This window comes from Coregonus clupeaformis, unplaced genomic scaffold (assembly GCF_020615455.1).
Source record: "Coregonus clupeaformis isolate EN_2021a unplaced genomic scaffold, ASM2061545v1 scaf0816, whole genome shotgun sequence".
Taxonomy (NCBI): Eukaryota; Metazoa; Chordata; class Actinopteri; order Salmoniformes; family Salmonidae; genus Coregonus; species Coregonus clupeaformis.
Window position 1 is genome coordinate 23163 of NW_025534271.1, and position 17108 is coordinate 40270.

Consider the following 17108-nt stretch of genomic DNA (forward strand, 5'->3'; position numbering starts at 1 on the left):
AACTGGACTTATTGGACTTTAATCCATTGTGAAGAGGATACAGTGGTCAAACAGTCAATCGGTTAGACGATCTGACGGTTTTCTGGTTGGACTAATAACCACAGAGGGAGATTTCTGTGTTTGAGGAGAGAAGGGAGAGAAGGGCTAGCTGCTGAGTGAAGGAGGAGTGAAAAAAGAGTATCATCTAGTAATTAGTGGACTGGACTCCAAAAGAGGTGCTGGTTTAAGATAAGGAAGAGGAACAAACACCCTGGGTTCCCATTTAGAGGATGTACAGGACAAGGAGGGTTACATTTCAGTTCAACCAACCATTGACTGTTGTTTAATCAAGGAAGGAACTTGCTTGTGTTTGAAAAGAGCAGGGAAGAGCTACCGTAGCTGCTGTGTGTGAAGAACAGGGGTGGTTACATTACGGTTTAACCAGCCATTGACCGTGGTTGACCGCTCTGCTGCAGAACCCACCATGAGCTCCAGTCTGGTCAACTCTCTTGCCAAGGTGTACGACCCCAACCCTCTTCACGGTCAGAAACTGGCCGGGACCAAGCTGATACGTGCACCCACTGGACCTGACAAACAACCCCTCACACCATCCTCACCCTCTTCCTCCTCCTTCTCCTCCTCCTCTTCTCCGGCAATTGCTCCATGGTGCGTTGAGACTGAAAGCCGCATGGACTCTCTAAGCAGCCAGATGGAGCGTCTGCTTAACCTCCAGGAGACCGTCCTCACCCGGCTGGACAGCCTGTCCCAGGACCTGGGGGGTGTGGGGCGGGAGGTGGCCTCTCTCCGGGCCGGGGCCTGGGGGTCGGCTGGAGGTCTGGGCCAGACCCAGGGTAAGACCCAGATCCAGGGGGTGGAGGTGGGGGTCAGGCCCAGGAGGTGACTGCGGCCTGCAGGGTGCTCCAGGGGGTGGTGCAGGAGGCCAGCCAGCGGGTGGAGCAGCAGGGGCAGAGGCTGGAGGGAGTGGAGAGGTTGGTGGAGGGCATGCATCAGGTCATCGGTTTCATCGGAGAGGTGGTGAAAAGCTCCCTGCTGGCTGAGCTGCTGTTTAATAAGCCTGGAGGCTGTAAAGTGGCTAAGACCAAGCAAGCCAGGAAGGTGAGTTTGTATGGGACACTACACACACCACACGCCCTGAGGAAGCCATTAGCTGAAATGTATGCCAGTGTGTGGTGTATGAAGACATGTTGCTATGAAAGAAAATGTAAAGCTTCAATTGTAAATCATAATCAAGTGAGTGCTGACCCTTTTTTCCATTTTTATATTGAATCCAGGGCTCTGTATCTTAATATCAGGGCTGATACTCCATTGCTGGTCCTCTTTGTATCTTGATCAGAGGCTTTGCTAGGTTGTAGTTGTATATGCTAGTTTGAATCACCACTCAAAATGTTGAATGTCCATAATCAGCCCTGGTCATATCAGATACACAGCAGTGGAGAGAACTATAGTATCTGTAAAATGAGACAAATAATTCGATTAGGGTTCCTTAGCATTATGTGGGCTAAATTCACAGTGAAGGAGTCTAGAAGTCATAGAGACTGAGCCAGACATTTATAGAAGAGAATTGTGTTAGTGGATAACTCTCTGAATGTGTGAAATGACTCCACATGATTCATCAGTCTACCAGCTGGACAGTTGGCTTTGTGGAGGCATCTCAACATATCCAGCATGGCTAACACTGTGCATGTTAGCCATGCTTAGTCATGTAACTATCCTTCAACCATTGTATGGAGGGCGTATGGATGTACTATTCTCAAGGCTGGGATAATATTGCCCAACCCTAGAACTAAAGGCAACTGAAGCCCTTGTGGGGATTTTAGATGACTGGTGTCGATTTTATTAGCGCTTTAGAAGCGGCCAACATATTTTGGGTTTAACAAATGTCGAACCAAGTACCATGTGTGTCTGTATTCTTTGTGCTTATGTATTCAGGCTACATATTGACATTGTGTGTTTATCGTTGTGTGTCTGTACGTTTGTGTGAACTGAACAATACTGTACTCTTTGTATGTGTGTGTGAGTGTGCGTGATGTGCGCACATGAGTCTATGCGTGGAGTTTAAGTGTGTGTGCGTGTTGAGGTACCGGTATCATTTATACCTGCTTTCTGCTGATTCAGTAGCTCTGGTTGGGCCATGGCATGTACCCCTGCAATGGATAGCAGCCGTTTTACGGGCTCCTGACAAATTCTGCTATTTTGTGTGTTTTGTCTTTTTTGCATTATGTTTCTGACATTGTTTCCTATGACCGAAAAGAGCTTCTGGACATCAGAACATATACATTTACATTTTAGTCATTTAGCAGACACTCTTATCCAGAGCGACTTACAGTTAGTGAATACATTATTATTTTTTTATACTGGCCCCCCGTGGGAATCAAACCCACAACCCTGGCGTTGCAAACGCCATGCTCTATCAACTGAGCTACATCCCTGCCGGCCATTCCCTCCCCTACCCTGGACGACGCTGGGCCAATTGTGCGCTGCCCATGAGTCTCCCGGTCGCGGCCGGCTGCGACAGAGACTGGATTCGAACCAGGATCTCTAGTGGTACAGTTAGCACTGCGATGTCAGAGGCGCAGGACATACTGCTCAACCCGGACCAGGCCCTAATCACCAAGACTCGGAAGAGAAAAAGGCGGCGAAAGAGAGGCCGATGTGAAGGCACCCTGATGAAAATAGATTGGCGAGTACATAATCCGCCTCTACCCTCCATTCTATTGGTGAACATACAATCACTTGAGAACAAACTGGACGTGCTCCGTTCGAGACTATCCTATAAACGGAACCTGAAGAATTGCAATATCCTATGTTTCTCTGAGTCGTGGCTGAACAAGGACATGTTTAATATACTGTACATCTAGCTGGTTTTTCTATTCATCGGCAGGACAGAACGGCAGCGTCGGGTAAGCTCAAGGGGGGAGGTGTGTGTCTCTTTGTTAACAGCAGCTGGTGCGCAATCTCTAATATTAAGGAAGTCTCGAGGTTCTGCTCGCCTGAGTTAGAATTCCTCATGATAAGCTGTAGACCATACTATAACAAGAGAGTTTTCATCTATATTATTTGTAGCTGTCTATTCACCGCCATGAACCACATACAAGTAGCGGTATAGGGCCATAAGCAAACAAGAAAATGCTCATCCAGAGGCGCTCCTAGTGGCCGGTGATTTTAATGCAAGGAAACTGAAATCCGTCTTACTTAATTTCTACCAACATTTCTGCAACTAGAAGCGAAAAAACTCTAGATCACCTTTACTCCACACACAGAAACACATACAAAGCTCTCCCTCGCACTCCATTTGGCAAATCTGACCATAACTCTATCCTCTTGATTCCTGCATACAAGCAAAAACTAAAACAGGAAGTACTATGTTCCGAGATTGATCCGATGGCATTGAGGAATTTACCACATCAGTGATCATACTGTACATACATATCCCAACCAGAAGTAATGGTTTACAGGTAACATCCGCACTGAGTTAAAGGCTAGAGCTGACGCTTTCAAGGAGCGGGACACTAATCCGGATGCTTATAAGAAATCCTGCTACGCGCTCCGACAAACCATCATGCAGACAGAGCGTCAATACAGGACTAAGATCGAATCCTACTACACCGGCTCAGACGCTCATCGGATGTGGTAGGGCTTGCAAACTATCACGAATTACAAAGGCAAACCTAAACACAAGCTGCCCAGTGACGTGAGCCTACTAGATGAGCTAACTGCCTTCTATGCTCACTTCAAGGCAAGCAACACTGAACCAGCTCTTCCGGACGACTGTGTGATCACGCTCTCCATAGCCAATGTGAGTAAGATCTTTAAACAGGTTAACATTCACAAGGCTGCAGGGCCAGACGGATTATCAGGATGTGTACTCAGAGCATGCGTTGACCAGCTGGCCAGTGTCTTCACTGACATTTTCAAGCAGACCACCATAGTCCCTGTGTCCAAGAACGCCAAGGTACTATCGCACCATAGCACTCACATCTGTAGCCATGAAATGCTTTGAAAGTCATGGCTCACATGAACACCATCATCCCAGCCTCTCCCTCAGCGCAGCAAGACAAAGGAGCTGTTCATGGACTACAGGAAACTAAGGATCTATCATGGTCTACACACACCAACACAGTGAAGAAGAGGGCACTACAATGCCTCTTCCCCCTCGGATCCTCAAACCGTTATACAGCACATAATTAGTTGCATGGACTCACTATGTGTGCAATAATAGTGTTTAACATACTTTTTTATGACTACCTCATCTCTGTACCCCACACATACAATTATCTGTAAGGTCCATCAGTCGAATTTCAACCACAAAAACCAGGGAGTCCAATGCCTCGCAAAGAAGGGCATCTATTGGTAGATGGGTAAAAAAAAAAGCAGACATTGAATATCCCTTTGAGCATGAAGTTATAAATTACACTTTGGATGGTGAATAATACACCCAGTCACTACAAAGATACAGAAGTCCTTCCTAACTCAGTTGCCGGAGAGAAGGAAACCACTCAGGGATTTCTCCATGAGGCCATTGGTGACTTTAAAACAGTTACTGAGTTTAATCTCTGTGATAGGAGAAAACTGAGGACGGATCAACAAAATTGTAGTTACTCCACAATACTAACCTAATTGACAGAGTGCAACGAAGGACATTTGTACAGAATACAAATATTCCAAAACATGCATCTGGTTTGCAACAAGGCACTAAAGTAATTTCTGCATAAAATCTGCCAAAGCAATTACCTTTTTGTCCTGAATACAAAGTGTTATGTTTGGGGCATATCCAATACAACACATTACTGAATATCACTCTCTATATTTTCAAGCATAGTGGTGGCTGCTTCGTGTTATGGGTATGCTTGTAATCGTTAAGGAGACTAGGGAGTTTTCCAGGATTAAAAAGAAAGGAAATGGAGCAAAGCATAGGCAAGATCCTAGAGGAAAACCTGGTCCAGTCTGCTTTCCACCAGACACTGGGAGAGTAATTCACCTTTCAGAAGGACAATAACCTAAAACACAAGGCCAAATCTGCACTGGAGATGCTTACCAAGAAGACCGTGAATGTTCCTGAGTGGCTGAGTTACAGTTTTGACTTAACTCAGCTTGAAAATCTATGGCAAGACCTGAAAATGGTTCTCTAGCAATGATCAACAACCAATTTCGCAGCTTGAAGAATATTGAAAATAATAATGGGCAAATGTTGCACAATCAAGGTGTGGAAAGCTCTTGGAGACTTACCCAGAAAGACCCACAGCTGTAATCACTGCCAAAGGTGATTCTAACATGTATTGACTCAGTGGGTTGAATATTTATCTAATCAAGATACAGTGGCTTGCGAAAGTATTCACCCCCCTTGGCATTTTTCCTATTTTGTTGCCTTACAACCTGGAATTAAGATGGATTTTTTGGGGTTTGTATCATTTGATTTACACAACATGCCTATTTTTTTTATTGTGAAACAAACAAGAAATAAGACCAAAAAACTGAAAACTTCAGCGTGCATAACTATTTACCCCCCCAAAGTCAATACTTTGTAGAGCCACCTTTTGCAGCAATTACAGCTGCAAGTCTCTTGGGGTATGTTCTATAAGCTTGGCACATCTAGCCACTGGGATCTTTGCCCATTCTTCAAGGCAAAACTGCTCCAGCTTCTTCAAGTTGGTTGGGTTCCGCTGGTGTACAGCAATCTTTAAGTCACACCACAGATTCTCAATTGGATTGAGGTCTGGGCTTTGACTAGGCCATTCCAAGACATTTAAATGTTTCCCCTTAAACCACTCAAGTGTTGCTTTAGCAGTATGCTTAGGGTCATTGTCCTGCTGGAAGGTGAACCTCCGTCCCAGTCTCAAATCTCTAGAAGACTGAAACAGGTTTCCCTCAAGAATTCCCCTGTATTTAGCACCATAATTCCTTAAATTCTGACCAGTTTCCCAGTACCTGCTGATGAAAAACATCCCCACAGCATGATGCTGCCACCAACATGCTTCACTGTGGGGATGGTGTTCTCGTGATGATGAAGAGGTGTTGGGTTTGCACCAGACATAGCCTTTTCCTTGATGGCCAAAAAGCTCAATTGTAGTATAATCTGTCCAGAGTCTCCCACATTCCTTTTGGCGAACACCAAACGTGTTTGCTTATTTATTTCTTTAAGCAATGGCTTTTTTCTGGCCACTCTTCCGTAAAGCCCAGCTCTGTGGAGTGTACGGCTTAAAGTGGTCCTATGGACAGATACTCCAATCTCCACTGTGGAGCTTTGCAGCTCCTTCAGGGTTACCTTTGGTATCTTTGTTGCCTCTCTGATTAATCCCCTCCTTGCCTGGTTCGTGAGTTTTGGTTGGCGGCCCTCTCTTGGCAGGTTTGTTGTGGTGCCATATTCTTTCAATTTTTCAATAATGGATTTAATGGTGCTCCGTGGGATGTTCAAAGTTTCTGATTTTTTTTTGGATTTGGAATAGATTTAAGGGTGCCCAACCCTGATCTGTATTTCTCCACAACTTTGTCCCTGATCTGTTTGGAGAGCTTCTTGGTCTTCATGGTGCCGTGTTGCAGACTTTGTGGCCTTTCAGAACAGGTGTATATATACTGAGATCATGTGACAGATCATGTGACACTTAGATTGCACACAGGTGGACTTTATTTAACAAATTATGTGACTTCTGAAGGTAATTGGTTGCAGCAGATTTTATTTCGGGACTTCATAGCAAAGGGGGTGAAATACATATGCATGTTCCACTTTTCCGTTATTTATTTTGTATAATTTTTTTTACCAAGTTATTTTTTCATTTCACTTCACCAATTTGGACTATTTTGTGTATGTCCATTACATGAAATCCAAATAAAAATCAATTTAAATTACAGGTTGTAATGCAACAAAATAGGAAAAACGCCAAGGGGGATGAATACTTATGCAAGTACTAGTAGTGATTAGTGATTTATGTTTCATGAAGTTTTTACAAATGTTCAAATTTTTCTTTCACTTTGACATTACAGAGTATTTTATGTAGATCGTTGACAAAGATATGGCAATTAAATCAATTTTAATCCAATTTTTAACACAACAAAATAAAAAAGTAAAGGGGTGTGAATACTTTCTGAAGAGACTGTATACGTCCATTCATTTTCTAAACAGGTACCGGGCTACCTTCAGGCGAGTCTTGTGAGGCTTGTGTGCGTCCTGGAGCAAAACAAGACTCACCTTTCCATAGAGGGTTCATATTAGTGTGTAGCCCAAACTGTTCGGACGCTACAGACAGAAGTTGGCAGATCGGCAGTATTGACTTCAGAGGAGTCCCATGATGCTTGTTAGGGTCCTTGAGCAAAACAGCCGACATGTAAGTGTCCGTGAGAGTCTCAACTTTCCATATTAGTTTGTAGGCCAAACCATTCGGACGCTACAGACGTTTTCGTGAGAAGACCGATTTTTGGGATGTCTTCTGGTCTGACAAACACCTCTGTAGCTCAGCCACCTTCTAACTGATATCTCTAGCTTAAACAGACGGATTTTGATGGGGATTTCTTCAGTTTGCAATGAAAGTTTAATGTTTCTATGTCTCCTCCTCTCTCCCTGTCAGCTAAAGGACAATGGGATGAGGGATGGGAAGGACAAGGCCAAACTCAGCCTGAAGTGCCTGAAAGCCCAGAAGAGGAAGCCTCCAGATGCATCAGGTAGCAGAGATAGACACACCAACTTCACCTCAACTAAATAAATGTAAATGAAATAGAGCAGGAGTGCTCTTTGGTAATACATGTCCAATGAAGGGTGCTCTTTGAAAATAAGGATGATCGTTCCAGGTAAATAAAGATGTTGATGGGGTGAATCTACCCCAAAGCATGATGTTGTCTTTTCTGTTTGTCCATCCTCAGACTCTGTAGAGGCCCTCCTTCTAGACCAGGTAGAGAAGCTCAACAGGCAGAATGCTGAGCGTTCCCATGGTAATGGGGTGGTCCTGGATATGCCCCGCGCCCTCGTCGTACAACCAGAGGACCTGGAGGATCTAGAGGGGAAGGAGGAGGAGAAGAGGAAAACCCCTGAGCAGGAGGAAGAGCAGAGGGCCAGGGAGGAAGAGGAAGAGGAGGGGGATATATTTGGTGAATCTGAACCTGAGGAAGAGGAGGGAGGAGAGGAAGGGGCACTGAAGATTAAGGTGGAGCACGTTCAAGAGGAAGACTTGGAGAAGAGAAGGGAAGGAGGGGAGAAAGAGTCATCAGAACCTCTAGAAAGGTACCTTTCGACACTCAACCCATCTTATGACATTACTATGACTGCAAATCTCAACTTCTGTATACGTTTACCAAAATAACTACTGGCTAATTACTTAACACAATTGATAGTTGTTTTGATATTTGTTTGATGTTTGTTTGTTATTTAGTTCTGAGGAGTTAGGTGAAGTGGCTGCCAGCAGTAAACGTGGCGTCAAAGAGGAGTATTTGGTGAAAGACGACTTAAAAAAGAGTCGAGTGGAGGAGAGGAAAGAGGGGGAGGAGGAGGAAGGAGGAGTTCCTGAGGGGGCAGAGCTTCAGGCTGCCCAATCAGAGGCAGAGACGACGGAGCAGGAAGAGGAGGTGGATAATGGACAGCCAAAAGAGTACATCATTGGTGAGGTTCATTATTTTGCAGAATGGGAAACTGACAAAAGTTTGAAAACAAAGCTAATTTTGAGTTTTTTTGCCATTGTGGCAACATTCCTAAAATGAAAATAAGGTATTGAGATATCTTCTGTAAATTAAGTGAAGTATCTTGATATTACCTTGTATGGGCAAGCAGGCTGATAAACATTAAGAAACCCTATCTACTACTGTCTTTCTAGTTAGGGACATTAGACTTTCAGTCACTAACACCACAGGTCACTTTACTTAACGGGATACTTCGGGATTCATCTGACTCTACTTCCCCAGAGTCAGATGAACTCGTGAATACGATGTTTATGTCACTGCGTCCAGAATGAAGGAAGTTAAAGGTAGTTTCAAGAGCCAATGCTAACTAGCGTTTGCGCAATGACTGGAAGTCTATGGGTATCTACTAGTATGCTAGTAGATACCTATAGACTTCCAGACATTGCGCTAACGCTAGTTAGCAATTGCGCTAGTGCTAGTTAGCAACTACCTTCAAACTGCACGCAGAGACATAGAAATGGTATCCACGAGTTCATCTGACTCTGGGGAAGTAGATAAAAGGCCTCATTGACAAAATCCCGAAGTATCCCTTTAACACTATGCATGTATGAAGTTCACGAACATGACACAGCTGGCATATTGGATTATGAAATGCTGGCATGACACCATATGATCTGTTTGGTTACTAAGACAGAACAGACACTAATCTATCTTCTGTATGCTCCTCCCTATCCTCGCTTCTGTCCCCTCACTCCCTTTCTGCCCATCTATATCCCTTATCCCTCTCCTTTCCTCCATCTCTCTCTTCTCTCCAGACTCTAGCCCTCCGCCAGCAGCCCCCTTTGACCACCGCATCGTGACTCCTAAACCTCACCAGGTTGCTACCTTCTACACCATTAACAGAGAGGAGGTCCTAGGAGGGTGAGTTGTGAGGAGAGAGACAGAGAGAGACAGAGAGAGAGAGAGAGAGAGAGAGAGAGAGAGAGAGAGAGAGAGAGAGAGAGAGAGAGAGAGAGAGAGAGAGAGAGAGAGAGAGAGAGAGAGAGAGAGAGAATGGCAGGCCCAGGCAGGGGACTCATAATACACTCACAGTTCAATTAGACCCTCAAACACACGCTACACTGAAACCCCAACCTCAGCTCTCATAACACCACAGTCAGGCCATTTATTTTTACTCCACGGTATGTGAAAACACACACACACACACACGCACACTCCCCCCCAGCTGTAATGATATCAGGGGAAATCTCATACCTGTGGTGGGGCCAGTTACAGTATTTTCCAGAGCTGTTCTAATTGCCCCCTCAATGGCAGATGATTAGACGGCTCAGGGGGCATTTATTACGCAATGACAGAGTGTGTGTGTGTGTGTGTGTGTGTGTGCGCATGCAGTGGTGGAAAAAGTACCCAATTGTCATACTTGAGAAAAAGTAAAGATACCTTAATAGAAAATGACTCAAGTAAAAGTGAAAGTCACCCAGTAAACTACTTGAGTAAAAGTATACAATTATTTGGTTTTAAATATACTTAAGAATCAAAAGTAAAAGTATAAATCATTTTAAATTCCTTATATTAAGCAAGCCAGACGTCACAATTTTCTTGTTTTTAAAAATAACGGATAGCCAGAGGCACACTCCAACATGCAGACATAATTTAGTGAGTCCACCAGATCAGAGGCAGTAGGGATGACCAGGATGTTCTCTTGATAAGTGCGTGAATTTGACAATTTTCCTGTCCTGCTAAGCGTTTAAAATGTAACGAGTACCTTTCGGTGTCAGGGAAAATGTACGGAGTATAAAGTAAAAAAATTTCTTTAAGAATGTGGCGAAGTAAAAGTAAAAGTAGTCCAAAATATAATAGTAAAGTACAGATACCCCAAAAAAACAACCTAAGTTGTACTTTGAACAATTTTTACTTAAGTACTTTACACCACTGTGTGTGTGTGTGTGTGTGACAGGTGTCTCTGAAGCAACCAGCCAACCAGAAAGTGTTAAACCCAGGCTCTGTATCTGTTGATTACTGTATTACTGCTCTGCACGCTAACACATCTCCCAGATAGCTGCAATAGTGACACATAATTCATATTACTGATTGACGTCATTACAGAGAGAGAGAGCGTTTGTCATGCCTACGCCCTACAATGACAACCCCAAAAGCCTGATATAGAAAAGGAAACATTACTATAAAGTTATTACTGTACTATCCTTAGCTTAGCCTAGACAAAAAGAACAGGGTGTCCCGAAGCATCACTGTTTATGAATGTGTTTCTCTGTATGTGACTTTGGGTTCATAGGGGACGTTTTGGACAAGTCCATAAATGCGTAGAGAACTCTTCTGGACTGAAGTTGGCTGCCAAGATTATCAAAGCCAAGAGCCAGAAAGAGAAGGTAAAGACCTTGATCTAAATATTAGACCTGAAATATATACTTTAAAATAGGCCTCCCAGGTATACATTTCAGACATTGATAGCATATGCCTTGTAGAATGTGTGTGTCCCAAATGACACCCTATTCACTACCTAGTGCACTACTTTTGATTAGGGCCCTGGTCAAAAGTAATGCTCTACATAGGGAATATGGTGCCATTTGGAAAGAAGCCATTGATATCAGTTGTACAGTATGTGTCCAATGTCCCCACCATGAAGATGGATGGATATTTTATCATAGCACAACGCCATAAAGAATAGAATAAAATGTTTAAATAGATATAGCTTAATCACCCTAATACCCACGGCACATGTGGCAATATGTCAGTAAGTCTCATCTCAGCTTAGTGTGACATGTGAGATGAGATAGCCGTCAGATGTCTGTGGCAGTGCATAGCTGAATGATTACGTTATCATTTTAGATATTCATAAAGTGTAGTTAGCCTACCAAAACCAGGGTCAAAGCCGTAACTGGCTCAGGTTTCTGTGTGGTACTGTAGGTCTCAATAACGGACCACGCTGGGGTTGTGTGTCTGTGTGTCTGTGTGTCTGTCTGTGTGTCTGTCGATCTAATGTTTAATGTATTGGCCTGTTTCCCAGGACGTGGTGAAGAATGAGATCCAGGTGATGAACCAGCTGAATCATGCCAACCTGATCCAGCTCTACGCTGCCTTCGAGTCACGCCACGACATCATCCTCGTCATGGAATAGTGGGTCCCCCTCTCTCTCTCTTTCTCTCTGTGTATATACAGGTATATATATGTATATGTGTGTGTGTATTCATGAGTTTGCGTCTGTGGCCTTCGAAATGTTTGAATCCTTTTGAAGATTCAAATAAAGTATCTAAAGTGTGTGTATTTCTCCTCTTTGCGCTACACCGTATCTCACCTCTCCATATTCCTGTGTGTGATGGTATCTCTCTCCGCTCTTCCACCTAGAATGTGTGTGATTGTATTTCTCACTTCTATACAGTGTGGATGGCGGGGAGCTGTTTGACCGGATCATAGATGAGAACTACAACCTGACAGAGCTAGACACGGTGCTGTTCATCAGGCAGATCTGTGAGGGACTACAGTACATGCACAAGATGTACATCTTACATCTAGACCTCAAGGTATATGACTCACTCTCTAGGTCTTCATTTGTTATTCAAATCAAATCCAATTCTATTTGTCACATGCGCCGAATACAACCTTACCGTGAAATGCTTACTTACGAGCCCTTAACCAACAATGCAGTTCAAGAAATAGAGTTAAGAAAATATTTACAAAATAAACATAAAAAACAATAAAATAACAATAACGAGGCTATATACAGGGGGTACCAGTACCGAGTCAATGTGCGGGGGTACAGGTTAGTTGAGGTAATTTTTACATGTAGGTAGGGATAAAGTGACTATGCATAGATAATAAACAGCGAGTAGCAGCAGTGTAAAAACAAAGGGGGGGGGGCTGTTACAGGAGGGGGTCGCAGTTCCGGAGCGACCCACTAGGTGTCATCCTCCGACAACCTTAGGCACCTCCTTTCTCACAGTCTGGACTAATCATTATACTATTGGTGTCACCTGTGTCTACCTGTTCACCTGTGGATTTATGCCCTCACTTCCCTGTGTTCCCTTGCTCAGTTTTCTCTGTTAGTTTCTCTATGTCCAGCAGTACTACTCAGTGTCTGATCGGAGACCTATATACAGGTACTTGAGAAGTGTTCTCCCTGTTTCGTTATTTGTTTCAGTCATTGGTAGTATTTCGTATTTTGGCTGTCAGCCGGTTTTTGGAGACTTATTTGCTCCGCCTTTCTTTTATCGTGATAAGTCTGTTATTTTGTATTCTGGCTTCGGGACCACCAGTAAAGATCTTTGTTTCACCATCTCTGCCTACTGCCTACTGTATATCCTGCACCGCACCTGGGTCACACCTCACACCAACCCTTACAGGGGGCTCAGTGTAAATAGTCAGGGTGGCCATTTGATTAATTGTTCAGCAGTCTTATGGATTGGGGTTAGAAGCTGTTAAGGAGCCTTTTGGACCTAGACTTGGCGCTCCGGTACTGCTTGCTGTGCGGTAGCAGAGAAAATAATCTATGAGTTGGGTGACTGGAGTCTTTGACAATTTTTTGGGCCTTCCTCTGACACCGTCTAGTATATAAGTCCTGGATGGTCGGAAGCTTGGCCCCAGTGATGTACTGGGCCGTACGCACTAACCTCTGTAGCGCCTTACAGTCAGATGCCGAGCAGTTGCCTTACCAGGAGGTGATGCAACCGGTAAGGATGCTCTCGATGGTGCAGCTGAATAACTTTTTGAGGATCCATCTCTTTCCCATTTTCTCCTCTGCCTATTTCTCTTTCTTGATTACCTTGCCTGTATTACCACCTTTCTGTCATCGTCTTAGAATAGGTAGCTAGTTTCTTTGTCTCACTCTTTTGTGTTCTTTCCTAGCCGGAGAACATTCTGTGTGTGAGCAGAGCTACAAACAAGATCAAAATAATTGACTTTGGGCTTGCAAGAAGGTAAGATACAAATATATACAGTACCATACAACATTTTCGACACAACTACTCATTTAAGGGTTTTTATTTTTGTGCAAAGCTGTTATCAAGGCAAAGGGTGGCTACTTTGAAGAATCTCAATTATAAAATATATGTTGATTTGTTTAACACTTTTTTGGTTACTACATGATTCCATATGTGTTATTTCATAGTTCTGATGTCTTCACTAGTATTATACAATGTAGAAAATAGTAAAAATAAAGAAAAACCCTTGAACGAGTAGGTGTGTCGAAACATTTGACTGGTACTGTATATATGGTCTATTTCTCTGTCTCTCTTTAGGTGCATTCTCTACACGTTCTTACCCCTCTTCTCTCCTCATTCCCTCCTCTATCCCTGTCTCAGGTATAAGCCCAGGGAAAAATTGAGGATTAATTTTGGAACGCCGGAATTCCTAGCTCCGGAAGTCATCAACTATGAATTTGTTTCATTCCCTACGGACATGTGGAGTCTGGGGGTCATCACATACATGCTGTGAGTCCTCATAAACAACATTTACATTATCATACTCACATTCAGTACACAAGCTACCTACCCTAAGATGTGGATGGGTGACATCAAAAATACACTACAGCGACATGGTTCTAACTCAATGTGCTGTCCCCTAAATAACACTATTCAAAGGAAACCAGCTCCCGCACAACGGGGCATGCATGGTATTAATAGCTAACGTTTCAGCCTCCTAGCCTTTTGTCAGAGCTTTTTTGATCACTTATCCTCACAGTCATCACTGTGTCTCACCTCTCTCGCTGTGCCTCCAGGCTGACTGGTCTGTCTCCATTCCTGGGTGACGATGACAATGAGACTCTGAACAACATCCTGGCCTGTCAGTGGAACTTTGAGGAGGAGGAGTTTACAGACATCTCTGAGGAGGCCAAAGACTTCATCACACGCCTGCTGGTCAAGAGCAATAGGTGAAAATTACTGTGTGTTACTTTGTGTGTGTGTGTTCTCTAAGGTTGTATTATTATTCAGTTGTTGACCTGTGTATCGCTGTGATAGTGTGTGTTTCAATCATGCATGTGTGTTTGTGGGTGTGTTCCCTAGTTGGAGGATGAGTGCCTCACAGTCACTGAAACATTCCTGGCTGTCGGACCGTAATCTTCACTACCGCCTGCATCAGAAGGTAGAACCCACATAGCACTTTCCAACCTTGAGATTTGTTTGGTATGACGCATTTAACCCATTTCTATCACAATTCACTAACATGGTTAATATACTGTAACTTTTCTTACAGAAAAATAAGTGCCACTCAACACACCCTCACCCTCCCCGAAAATCTAGACAGGTAAGCCCTCAAAACCACCCAGCCAACTAGCTCACAAACCTTATTGACTTTCCATTCATCTATATTCACAAATATGCTGTAGGTGCCAAACATTGGGGTCTTATTCTGTCTTTCTTTTCTATTGGTTTAGTCCCCCATCCAGAATGAGTCCCCCCTCCAAAATGGCTCCCAAGACCCTGTGGGCGCCTTATGATGACACGGACCGGTGCCTAGTGATGACACTGGGGCCAGGGGCAGGGCCCAACACTGGACCAACACTGCTGTACCTGTATGGGTACTCGATTACTACTCTCTGCGCTGCCTCGCATCCGTTAGCTTAGCACCGCGGCTCGCTATAGCTCTCGCCACAGATGTGAGAGTGTGAGGCCGGCAGGAGCCCACTCCCACTCTGTTACTCTGGCCACAACATCACCAAAGACACTCAGCTTACAACCCAGCTAACAACATACACAGTGGCACAGTACACCATGCAGTCCTACGGTCCTGCACGCACAAAACGAAGGGACCTTCACCATGACAAGGGAGGAGGGGATTGCAGGTGGGGTGGCCAACAACTGTTCAACAGCTGAATGTCCCTTATGGGCCAGTGTACTGCTGTCCTAGCTTCAGTTGGGTAACTGAGAGAACCCAGTTGGGACAGAGCTGACATGTGCAGCCTCTAGGCTGAGGGTTAGGAGGAGGCCTTCTAGTCTGAGAGGACATCATGCACAGCCCCTCGAACCCAGTAGGCATCATCCTGCTGAATGAAAGATGAGGTGTGGAGTGCAATGGTGGAGTGCCCCTTTCCCCCAGTTGAAATTTTATCCAGTATTAATGTACTATTTATCATATTGCAATTAATGTGGTGCAATGTGGTGCAACCTAAAACTCTACATTATTTGATAAAGGAATGTATGTGTTAATATGATGGCTACCTTTATTAATTACACAAAACATTTATAAAGGTATTCTGCACAGTCACATGTTATAAGCATCACTATTAAATACAAACAGAACCCCCATCATATTATTTATGAACATTTTCAGCATACTGTGGATGTGAAATACCTTATCATAGGTCTAGTTTACCAAGTCTTGCTTTTTATTTATTTGAGAGGTTTTGAATTAGAAGTCTGGTGCGGGGAGTATTTATTTTCCTGGTATTTTCCTAGCATAGTTTCTAGAGTTAGGAGTGCATTTTCTTTCTTTACATTTGACAATGATGTCCTTCTCTTCTTTATTTGCCCCATTGAAGATTGTCGTATTCATTGATGGAAATTGGAAAATTAAGAGATTATTCCTTAGTATTTGCTCTTCCCATTGCTGCTAACATTACTTTCTCCTCTTTACTGTAAAACCACCTCTGTGCCTGCATGCTGTTGGCTTGACCTTTGACCCTGCTTCGCTTTGGCCATTTGGAGTAGCCCTCTCACCTTCCATGAAGGCATAATACTGATCAACAGAACACTACCTATATGATTGAATAATTCATGTTTATCACTGAAGTTAGTAGCCACCCACTGGACACAGATGTCAGTTCAACGTCTAGTTTTGATTTACATTTGGTTGAGTTGTCAACTAACGTGAATTAAATAATTTCTTAGGTTAAAAGATTTAGGTTAAAAGTTGGGTGAAAAAAATACGAAATGCCCTTACAAAAAAATTAATGCAACATGTAAAGTGTTGGTCCCATGTTTCATGAGCTGAAATAAAAGATCTCAGACATTTTCCAAAAAGCTTATTTCTCTAAAATGTTGTGCACAAATTTGTTTACATCCCTGTTAGTGAGCATTTCTTCATTGCCAAGAGAATCCATCCACCTGACAGGTGTGGCATATCAAGAAGCTGATTAAACAGCGTGATCATTACGGGGGGGACATGTACCCCCGACATTCTGAAATTGCATTTTTTGTCCCCCCCAGTTTTATCATTGGAATGTGATACAAAACGAGTCAACGGTGTGCTTTAGGACCATGCGGACGCCTCCAAGCGGTCAGGTAGGCTGTTTGGCGTGTTTATCCGACTGAAAGAATAAAATCAAATAATTATTATTATTATGTCCCCCCCACTTCTAAAACCAAAGTTGCACCCCTGATTATTACACAGGTGCACATTGTGCTAGGGACAATAAAAGGCCACTCTAAAATGTGCAGTTTTGTCACACAACACAAGGCCACAGATGTCTCAAGTTTTGAGGGAGTGTGCAATTGGCATGCTGACTGCAGGAATGTCCACCAGAGCTGTTGCCAGAGAACTGAATGTACATTTCT

The 17108-nt window shown here is 43.6% G+C and overlaps 1 protein-coding gene across 1 annotated transcript; it reads left to right on the forward strand.

The window, feature by feature from the left end:
* Positions 1-463: 463 nt before the first annotated feature.
* Positions 464-16523, forward strand: LOC121540038 (myosin light chain kinase 2, skeletal/cardiac muscle-like). The gene is made up of 15 exons (XM_045216836.1): positions 464-758; positions 848-1095; positions 7560-7653; positions 7852-8209; positions 8358-8584; positions 9417-9522; positions 10895-10988; positions 11627-11736; positions 11999-12140; positions 13462-13532; positions 13917-14045; positions 14333-14485; positions 14619-14697; positions 14809-14859; positions 14990-16523. The coding sequence occupies exons 1-15, from the start codon at positions 464-466 to the stop codon at positions 15050-15052; spliced, it is 2220 nt and encodes a 739-aa protein (XP_045072771.1). The 3' UTR covers positions 15053-16523.
* Positions 16524-17108: the final 585 nt, after the last annotated feature.

Coding starts and splice junctions, on each gene's coding strand:
- LOC121540038 (XM_045216836.1), top strand. CDS start 464: ATGAGCTCCAGTCTGGTCAACTCTCTTGCCAAGGTGTACGACCCCAAC. Junction 8,585..9,416: donor GCCAAAAGAGTACATCATTG/GTGAGGTTCATT, acceptor TCTTCTCTCCAG/ACTCTAGCCCTCCGCCAGCA. Junction 12,141..13,461: donor TCTTACATCTAGACCTCAAG/GTATATGACTCA, acceptor GTTCTTTCCTAG/CCGGAGAACATTCTGTGTGT.